General features: G+C 31.8%; 1 protein-coding gene across 1 annotated transcript; it reads right to left on the bottom strand.

Annotated features, from left to right (window-relative positions):
• Positions 1-2352: 2352 nt before the first annotated feature.
• Positions 2353-10691, bottom strand: LOC132719483 (uncharacterized). Its single transcript, XM_060703253.1, has 2 exons — positions 10483-10691; positions 2353-9791 (listed from the first exon to the last, which is right to left on the bottom strand). Exon 2 carries the CDS (start codon positions 9502-9504, stop codon positions 5005-5007), a length of 4500 nt encoding a protein of 1499 aa, XP_060559236.1. The 5' UTR covers positions 9505-9791; positions 10483-10691; the 3' UTR covers positions 2353-5004.
• Between the last annotated feature and the right edge of the window lie 1100 nt (positions 10692-11791).

Genomic DNA, 11791 nt, shown 5'->3' with positions numbered 1-11791 from the left:
GGAAAGTTCAAAGTGTGAAAATAAACAAAGGGGAATAATTAAAAACCATAGGCAGGGCAGAATTACGGTTCTTATGTACTGCACACCTACTCAATGAAATCTATCTACCTACAAAGATTCATGTTGATATCTCTTATACTTTTAGAGTAAGGTCCCGGACAAATTCCAAAGTGTAAAAATAAACAAAGGGGAATTATTAAAAACCAGGCAAGGCAGAGTTACAGTTCTTGTGCACTGTACACCTACTCAATGACATCTATCTACCTACAAATTTTCATGTTGATACCTCTTATAGTTATGACCTGGACAATGTTCAAAGTGTAAAATAAACAAAGGGGGATAATTCAAAAATTAGGCAAGGCAGAGTTACGGTTCTTCTGCACTGCACACCTACTCAATGAGATATATCTACCTACATCAGTTTCATGTTGATACCTCTGATACTTTTACAGTTATGACCCGCACAAAGTTCAAAGTTTAAAATACATCTTGTTGTTTCAAAGTTATGTCCTGGACAAGAAAAGCGGACGGACGGACGGACGGAAAGACGGACGGACGGACAAGGCGGCGACTATATGCTCCCCCGATTTTTTCGGGGAGCATAATAAACGGAGGGAGGGTCATCCGAGGATAGAGCTGCAAAGTCGCAATATGTCCATCACTGTACATACTGTTAAACTTTTGATATGGTCAGATGTCGGTTAAAAACATAGTTGCATGAGCAACTTTTTTCCGGGAAATAACCAGTACTGATGAATTGTGTGGAAACATAGCTTTGATCCGATCCTATAATCATTGGTTCTAGAGACTAACATCTTAATTATCTCCTTCTTTGGTTTGTCCCTCTTTAATTATGTAGTTACTCCAAGTATTTCAGATATTTTTCTTCACGATTTTTTCAAACTGGCGAAGTGTTGTTGTTAATTTCACAATAATGTCCTTTCACTAGGTATCTTTTAATTTTTAATTCATGGGATATAGAAGTGATATATCGTTGTTTTCTTAAAGTCATGCCTCTTACCGCTGTGGGTTCGAATCTCGCCAGGGACTTTGGAATCTTTCATGTGAAGAAGCTATATATATATCCAGGTAGCTTGCAGAATGATGGTGGTTCTAGTCAAGAGATTCATTCGTGCCTAAAGTAATGGGAAAGTTGTCATATGACCTTTACCGTAAAACGGTGTTGGTGCGATATGAAACCCAACCTAAGAGAAACATGACTAGTTTTAAGCAATTATCTCAGTGAAATACGGATTATTTTATGTCATACCCAAGTCGTCAAATTCTACTACCGAATTTTTAAAATACAAAACAAAGGATTTCTTTTCTATATATGTGTATTCTCACTCTAATAACATAATGTATGTTTAACTTGTACACATACAGTTACAAAATAAGAAATTCACAATGTATGTTATTTTGTCATACACATGCTCACTGTTTGGCGTATTTGATTCATGTACTCGAATCAATTTCGAGGCTTTATTATTACTTTATTTTATGTCAGAAATCTTTTTGCTGACCACATAACAGTTAATACGAGGGTTGTCCCAATATTCTGTGACAAGATTGTTTAAAAGCTAAGTAAAACAGGTACGAATTTGATATTTTGATATGTTATGAACCCATATAATTTAAACATTTTCACAAATTTTCATAGATAAATATCAACAAACAACAAAAATATACCATAAACAACATGGCAACTAACTGAATCGCGGCGCACGTCCAACGCCAAAGACGGCGTTAAATCTATATAAGGTGCCTTTCTCAAATACCCTCAATGGCTTTCAACGCAATAATGGTACCCATAAATCGTCAATTTCTGACTTAAATCATGTGGTTGTTAATGTCTGTTAAATGTTTGGATGGCATACATTAATTTTTGCTATACGCGAACTTCCGGTCTCGTTACTCCTGTTGTTAGCTGTAGGAAATAGGCGACGAAGATCGGTCTTCCTATCCGTGTTTTCCTTATTTTCGCTTTTTGTAGCGCAAAACTCTGGTTCCGTTTATGCCTTTTGTTCACAAATGCTCAGAATATGTTGCTAAACTGTTATATTTGGTATATTTGTTGAAAATCGTTACATGTGTCATCTCGAAATAGTCATGAAACCTGAGTGACATGTTCACTGCGCCGCAAATTCTTCGAACGTCGCCATTTTAACTTTCCTATTTTATATGAGATATTTTCATTTATTCGTATCTTTTTCGTTTTTTAAGTTATCTAACTAAAATATTCAGAGATGATATAAACATAGCAGCAGAGGAAGTCAACGTGACCTTGTGCAGACACATCATCAGATATTTGAAATATACGTAATTAATTTCAGCCTATTCATAACAAAATTATTTGACGTGCGCCGGCAACTCAAACCAATGTCGTTAATACTGAAAATTTCTAAGTAACTAGGGTAAATTTTTTGAAAATGATTTGTTGTAATGTTAAATAATAAACTTAACGGTTATATGTGTGAATTATTTTCTATTGGCGTTAAAAATGAACCGGCTATAAAATTTGTCACGGACTTTTGGGACAACCCTCGTATATAATAATTATACACTTCAGTGTCATATGATAACAAAACACATTATATTACAGACAAAATAAATGTTAAACATCAATAGCAGTCAATATATTTGTGCATTATAGGTACATGTACATGCAAATCTCGACAATAGTATAATATCAATACATTGTCTTAGTTTCACATGCACTGAACAAAACTTATTAACCACCACCGGATATTTTGTGGTAGAACTAACAAATGATTACATGTGAGGTAATTATGGAATTATTTGGAATAAAATTAAATAAACTTTCATGGTATCACTTTGCTTCAAGGATTGAACCACAATTCTCTAAAATACGCTGTGTGGGTTTTGTTCAGAGCTTTTCACAAAATTAATGTTAATTCACAGCCTTTCATCCAGATTTTTCTATGAATAGAAGATAGCTTAATATCAAACAATTACTAAATCAAACGTATTTCAAACAATGTTATTAACAGATATAAAATAAAAAATAGGACTAAGATGATATCTGCATTTAGCCGATATTTTTCATTTCACTTTATACAGCAAATACTTTTTTTTAAAATGACACGCCTCTAGAGAAGAAAATAAATATTTGGGAAATTGAGAGACGTTAAAGATTGATAATGCATAGATATCCACAATCAATGTGACATTTTGAATAAAATATGACATAATTAGCTATATCACTAAAAATTTAACAGAATGGACAATTGGACATTTATATCACCAACATGTGAGAGAATATCCTAATAGAGAATATATATATGTCAGAATTGACTATTTATATCACCAAAATATAACAGAATTGGCTATGTATATCAACAAAATATGACATAATTGTTTGTTCTACTTATATCCGTATTACCATAACATGAAAGTATTTACTATTTGTATCACTAAAATGTGACAGAGTTTACTATTTATATTACAAAAATATGACTGTTTCAATTACCAATATATGACAGATTTGACGATTCTATGTACATCACCAAAATATGAAAAACTACTATTTCTATCATTAAGATATGCCAGAATAGACTTTTATATCACCAAAATATAACATAATATGGACTATCTATATCACAAAAATATGACTTAATTGACTATTTACATTGCGAAAATATGATAAAATTTATTTGCTATTTGTATCACTAAATATGACGTAATTGACTATTCTATTTATATAATCAAAATATGATGAATAAATTATTTATATCAATTACCAAAAATAAGACATAATTGACTATATCACCATAAATGACAGATTTTACTATTTATATCACATATAACTGAAATAATTTACTACGTATATCAGCAAAACATGATATGATTTTCTATGTATATCACCAAAATATGAAATAATTGACAATTGATATCCACAGCATTCTAAGCCAGAGGTAAGAGGATATTGTTGTATACTCTTTATATTTATTTATATTCTTTGTAAGAATTTGCAAAATTTAGAGTACATTTTAATTTTGTAAATCTTACAAAAGAACACGAACATATGTACAACTGGTTAAAATTATGTTAAACGAATACCCATGCAAATTAAAGACAAAAATATTAAAATGATCTTATGTACTTAAATCGTACTTAGATGACAATTTTTAAAGTCCCAGCATGAATTCTGTATAAATTCTATATACTTTGGGTTTGAAATGTCACTTTTGCCTGTGTCTCCCTTTAAGAAAACAGTCAATTTACTTATGAGATAAATCAACGCCAATGTACAATTAATAGTGTAACGATTCATTTGAAATATTGCAGTTCTATTGAACAAAAACAATTTCAAACACTATTCCTGCAATTTACAAATAATTCGAAACAATAATGAAAAAAAGTAATTTCGCGTATTATGTATACGGACAAACATATAATAATACATGTATATTATGTCATTGTTACTTAAATACTTTCCTTCTGTCAATGTCACTATAACTATATACATAAAGGAAGCACCATGTTCATGTTCATTTTAGTACAACAAAAGCAATTTGTCCTTGTATAATAGTTTTCAAATATATATCCACTGTCTCTCAGCTGTATCATTTGAAATTCCCATACTAAATGTTTATAACGTGTGTCCTTCACAATTTTCTAAAATTATATTAATACAAAAAATTCAAATTCCATAGGAATCATCATATATTATTAATATAATTTAGGAAAAACAAAGCGTTTAGTCAATAATTTATTGATTTCTTTAAAACAAAAATCTTACTATTAACAGCAACAATGTACCATGCACATTTTGTGCATAAATACCAAACGATAGGGACACAATTCAAACTTTATACATTGGAAAATGAAACAGTTTGCTTCTAATTTAATTCTTTTTAACAAAAAATGAGTTATATTCTGATCTTTTTGAATGTTAACATATTGTATGACCTGATCTGTTGGTGTTGATTCATATTAAATGTCATCTATCATACCCAATTAAGTATAATAACGTTATATTCTTCATTCAGGCTCTCTCCGTTGAAAGCAAAAACAAAGGGCTCCTTTATCCTGTGTCATTTTAAACAATGTGTTGTTTTTAACATAGCGATGTTTCACTATTTGTTCTTCATTAAGGAATGAACGTGAATCAAACACTTCGATGATAACAGATTGTTGGAGAGTAAGAATACTGTCTACAAATGCACGCCACGTGTATATACTCATGTTTGTATCTTCTAGAAAAATATTTTTAAGAAAGAACATCTCTGGTATTAAAGTAAGAGCGTAAGCATCAATATCTACATTCTGTAGTTTGAGTGTTCTAAGTCGATGTAATGAATGTATTACATAACCTTCGTGTTTTCTGAATTGATATCTGTCGCCTATTTTTTTACCTGTAAACCAGAGTGTGCTCAGTTCTCTGGCATTTGCTAAAAGGTTAATGTTTGATATATCAGGAAATTGTCCAATGTGTACCCAATGAAGGTATTCACTGTTGAGGTCACTTATTTTCATATTTTGACAGTCTGACAGCTCCAGTTCCTCCAAAAGGTTTTGTTTAGAAAGATCTACATGTATTTTATGCATTTGACCTTCAACTTCAGACTGATAATGAGTAACACCTATCAATGCCAGATGTCTTAAAGAAGCCTGTTCTACTAACGAAACCAGTGATGCCATATTACCAGTAAGATATTCCAGGTGAATTTTGCTTAGCTTGCGTGCATTTGATAAAATATCAAAATCAAACAAACACTTACTAATGTGTACCTCTTTCAGTTCTTCAATGTTGAGACCACTAATTTTAATTTCTTTACAGTCTGACAGCTTAAGAGTCTGAAGATTGTTAAGTTTAGAAAGATCTGCATGCATTTCATGCATATGACCTTCAACATCAGACTGGCAATGAGTTACACCTTTCAAAGTCAGTTCTCTTAAAGAGGAATGTTCTACTAACGAAAACAGTGATGCCATATTACCGGTAAGACCTTCCAAACAAATTTTCCTTAGCTTGCTTGCCTTTGATAAAATATCAAAAACAAACAGGCACTTACACTTACTTATGTGTACCTCTTTAAGTTCGTCAGTGTTGAGCCCAATAACTTTAATTTGTTTACAGTCTGACAGCTTAAGAATCTGAAGATGGTTTTGTTTAGAAAGATCTGCATCTATTTCAGGCATTTTACCTTCAACTCCAGACTGACAATGAGTTACACCTATCAAAGTCAGTTGTCGTACAGAGGCATGTTCTGCTAAAGAAACTAGTGATGCCATATTACCAGTAAGACCTTCCAGATGAATTTCGCTTAGCTTGCATGCATTTGATAAAACATCAAAATCAAACAAACACTTACACTTACTAATGTGTACCTCTTTCAGTTCTTCAGTGTTGAGATAACTAATTTTAATTTGTTTACAGTCTGACATCTTAAGAATCTGAAGATGGTTTTGTTTAGAAAGATCTACATGTATTTCATGCGTTTGACCTTCAACTTTAGGCTGACAATGACTAACATTAATCAATGCAAGATGTCTTAAAGGTGCATGTTCTACTAATAAAACCAGTGATGCCATATTACCTGTAAGACATTTCAGATTGATTTCACTAAGCTTACTTGCATTTGATGAAAGATCAAAATCAAACACACACTTACAATTAATAATGTGTACTGATTCAAGTTGTTCAGTGTTGATGCCACTTATTTTAATATTTTTACAGTCTGACAGTTTTAAAATCTGAAGATGCTTTAGTTTAGATAGATCTACATGTATATCGTGCTGATCTCCAGATACATGTATCATATTCAATTGTCTTAAAGTTTTCTGTTGTAATATTTCCAATGTTTTTGTATTAACAGTTTGACCACAAAGGTAAAGGTTTATGAGTTTTCTGGCACTTGATGGAAGTTCAAACTCTAATGCTGGTAAAGTAGCGTTAGAATGTAAATAATGATTATCGTTGTCGATGAGTAGGTGCTCAAGTTGTTCAGTGTTTAATCCTGTAATAACAATACCGGGACACTTTATCAGCGTAAGTTTTTGGAGATGATTCTGTCCAGACAGATCAATATAAAGATGTTTCTCCTGGTCACATTTAACGTTATCCAATGTCACCTGTCTTAAAGTTGTCTTTTGCAATAACGGTATAAGTGTTGCTTCACTAATCGTGAGATTTTTAACGTAAAGTACCATGTTTTTGCTTGCGTACGATAAAAGTTTCGTATCTTTTGAATTGTTATATTCATATCTATATTGAATATTTACCTCTTCAAGTTGTTCAGTGTTTAATCCTGTAATAACAATACCGGGACACTTTATCAGCGTAAGTTTTTGGAGATAATTGTGTCCAGACAGATCAATATTAAGATGTTTCTCCTGGTCACATTTAACGTTATCCAATGTCACCTGTCTTAAAGTTGTCTTTTGCAATAACGGTATAAGTGCTATTTCACTGGTCGTGTGATTTTTAACGTGAAGTTCCATGTTTTTGCTTGAATACGATAAAAGTTTCTGATCTTTTGAATTGTTACATTCATATATATATTGAATATTTACCTCTTCAAGTTGTTCAAAGTTTAATCCTGTAATTTCTATACCAGGATTATTAACGATTGTAAGTTTTCTGAGATGATTCTGTCTAGACATATCAATGATATGATGTTGATGATATGTTTCCCAATTTCTATAATACGCCTCAATGTAAACATCAGTCAGTCTGATGGCATTTGATAAAAGTTTAAAATCTAATACGTTAGGACAGTCTTTAATGTACACTTGCTCAAGATGTTCAGTAACAAGGTAAGAAATTCTAATATTCATGCAGGAGATAAGCTCAAGTATCTGAAGCTGTTTCTGGCTAGAGAGGTCAATTATACCAGGTTGTAAAGTATCTTCAACCTTTACCCCACGCAATGTCAATTGTTTAACACACTCTATCTGTGATAAGAATGAAAGTTCTTCATAACTGAAGGAGACATGTTTAATATAAACATGTTGCAATTGCTTGCATTGTGTGATGTAGTCCACTACATGTTTTCTTGTTATATCTTCAAAACTCAGAGAAATCACGTCATTTGTGTTGATTCTTTGTAGAGGTATACTGGGTTCAATATCATTTATGCATAGATCGCTGATACTGATCATTGTATTATCAAAAGAGCCACACTCTTTGAGACATTCTACCATAAGACGTTGTATCTGAATAATCTCATCATTCCTGAAAGACATTTTATATCCATGTCTTCTAAGATATAAAATATGTACATCCTCATTCACAATACATGATATCCGCTTAGACAAATCACCAATCAGGATGGGAGACAAACCACAGACCATTTTTATAACATTAGATAACTGTAATATGTCACTAGCAGATTTACATGTACCAAAAAGCTTTTCTAAAACTTCCTGTTTTTCATCTCCTTTTTCTCTCAAACATTTGGTTTCCTTCGTGTTATCATTTGAGGTCACATACAAAGCGGCAAAGAACTCGAGATAAGACATGTGGATGAAAGAAAATTGTGTATCTTCCTGTGTTGGGTCAAAGCAGTTGCTTTCTTTAAGGATACCAAATTTTAGTAGCTTAGTGACATCATCTACAAATAGTCCATTCTCCAGAAGATGCTGTCGCCCAAATATGTTTCTAATCGAGCCGGAAGTCAAAATGTCAAATGCAGTAGCACCCATAAGAAATAAAACTCGTTTGCTAAATCTAGGAATTTGCATATTTTCAGGCAAAAAAATATTTTCATCTCCTATTACCTCATTTCGTACATCATTTCCGTCAACTTTGTGGTCTGACCAACCACACATTATATTCAAAATCTGACAGTAAGTTTTACTTACAGATTTTCCAATTTCCATATCAATTCCATAACAATATAACCACAGTATTTGCTGTAAAAGCAACGGTGTTTTCTCTATATGACCAACTTGCTTTCTTTTAATAATTGTAATGAATTCATTGTAAGACTTTTGGGTTGAGGCTGTCTTTGAAATATATCGTTCGATGAATGGTTTCAGTGAGCTAATACATATACCTAATAAATGTAATTTGTGATCAATTTCTGAGTTTTTTAAATTAAGAATTCCTTTTGCTGATGGTCTTGATAATGTAAGGACTGTTGCGTCTTTAGCTCTGTCTCCGTTTGGTATCCCGTAGCTAACATGTGGTCTACGCACAACATCTTTAGGTGGCCTCCATTCATCCAAACTATCAATAATGATAAGACAACGCATTGAATCTTCCTGAAATATTCGGTCAATCAAATCCGTATCTGAAGTGAGATGTCTTGTTAATTCTTTAATCATATCAACAACGTCGTCAGACCTTAAGCCTGCCATATATTGTAGTGGGATAAAGAAAAGAAATTCATATTGTCCCATCTGACAGACATCATCAAACTCATTTGCCATATTTATATCACTGGACACGGTTTCTGATCTTTCTAGGTCATTCTCATTGCAAACCGATTCATTGGTCCTTCCACTCACAGCGTTACACCAGTTTTCTATCATCATTTTGCAGAATGTACTCTTTCCTGTTCCAACATCGCCTAATATATATATCTTTTTATGTTGCTGTCCTTTTGTTTGAAAGATTTCATGATATCCTTTTGTATATCTTTTCCCTGGCTTCTTTGTGGTATTTTTATCAATATTCACACATTTTTCTTCCTCAATGACTTCTATCTCGGGGGTTACATATACATCTTTAATGTTAATGTCATCTTGTTGTTGCTTCAAAGGTGAAAGTGATGTCTTTACATAATGCTTCTTGTAATATTTAACAAGTTGGGCTTGTAACTCTGTGAAAAAAGTAAAATCTTCCTAGACAGTGCGGACAATATAAGATCGTCTACTAGGTTATTGGCAGTTATTTTAAGTGTTATTAAGATGATTGTCGATATTTTGCTTTTATGACAGGAATGCTTTAAATGCTCAACTCAAGTTAGTAAGTAGTATAGTCAATGGAAGTCTCATTATTGTATGTTTATTGTTACATCAATATGCCCGGATGTTTTAAAGTATATCATTATCAAGAAATGGTAAGCAGATTTACTTTTAAAATGTTTCTTTAATCATATTTTTAAATGTTTAAATAAAACGTATTAAATCATTTTTTTTTTATTTCTTTTTATATAAAATTAAAATATTAAAATTTTTTACACAAAAAAAACCCCTTTTTTAATTATTTGCAATAATTTTTTTACTTTCAGACTATGAAAGGGTTTTTATGTAAAAATTGTTTTTGCCCTTACAAAGATATCAATCGAAAAAATACAGTTGCTACATAGTGAAGGTTAATTAATAATTCCTTGAAATTTTGGTGGAAATTTACATATAAGCTGACATGCAATATTATTGATGAAGGTTACCAGTTAGAAAACGTAAATTCCAAAAAATTCTCATCTAGAGGGAAAATATATTGTTCAAACTTTTGTCCTAATCATAAGGAACTACTCCAAAATATGGCTAATAATTGTAAGAAATGTTTACCTTGTTTCCCTTTGACGTAATCTAAATGCCTCTTGTATATATCACATTTACTGTCTAGTTCTCTAACTTTGCTTTCTAGTGACTCCACTCTCTGAAAGCAACATATGACAAATCTGTCATTTTAGATATGATCATATTAATTTCATTTAATTGAATATATTTTAAACATACATTTAAACTAAGATATTGTAAGACTGTTACAAGCAACATGTTTACACGACAAGTTACGCTTTATAAATAATTTGAATTTGTGTTAAACCATAACGGAAGTTGTAAATTAAACAAAATGATCATAATGGCTATAAATCGCTCACTTAAGTGACTTTAACTAACATATACATGTATTACGAAACCATTGTCATGCGAAACTGCCAAACCACAGGACTGTCTATCCACTCGTTATTAATATTAACTGTTACATAATTATGCAGATATTTTTGCTACAAAAAGTTTTCAAAAAAAAGAAAAAAGAAGAAGCATGATATGGCAACAACGCGCTAGTCTCGAGAAGTTTTTTCTAAACCGTAAAAGAAACGTGGAAAAAAGCAATGCAAATAGTCATTTTAAGGGATCAAAAACAATGCAAATATACCTCTTTAAGAGATCAAAACTTTGACATTAAACTTATTCATGAAAAAGCAGACTGAGGTAGTAATCTTTTATGTAAGTTTGGCTATTATTGAATAAGTGATTAAACTGCTATCATCCAGAACACACGCACACATGACAAGAGACAGGCATCAGTTGATCACGAACACTAACTTTGACAGCGGTCAGATGAGGATAAGATAGATATGTATAATCAAAGTGATATGTTATAACAAGAATGGTATACTTCTTTCACAGAAAAAATGTCTGATTTCAAAACAGAAATGTCTGATTCCACTTTGCCGACTCTTTCAGAAATGTCTGTTTCTAATTTCTCTATTTTGTCAGGTACGTCTGTTTCCAGGTTTTTTACTCTTTCGTATAGAATTTCGCTGTGTTCGTTGAATTCCTTTACTGCATCATTTTGACATTTTTGTATACTTTCCTTAGCTTTAACCGTTTCTTGGTCGATTACGTATCTAACTTCATTTTTTTCATCTTCAACCATTTGTTTAAACTCCTCTGCCTTTTGGGTTACAGACATTATTGCTTCTTTACACACATCTACCTCATCGTTGGTTGTTATAACAAATTTGTTTCCCTTCAACTAAGAACAAACATAAATTATCATAATAAAAACTTAAGCCATAGTTAAAGGTGTTCTTAACGTATGACAAATATGAAGAAAAAATAGCCAAATTTTGAATGACCTGTATAAAAT

Source organism: Ruditapes philippinarum, unplaced genomic scaffold (assembly GCF_026571515.1).
Source record: "Ruditapes philippinarum isolate M1 unplaced genomic scaffold, ASM2657151v2 ctg7737_1_1_1_1, whole genome shotgun sequence".
NCBI lineage: Eukaryota > Metazoa > Mollusca > Bivalvia > Venerida > Veneridae > Ruditapes > Ruditapes philippinarum.
The sequence above is the reverse complement of the archived record's forward strand: the minus strand, read 5'-3'. Positions and strand labels throughout refer to the sequence as shown.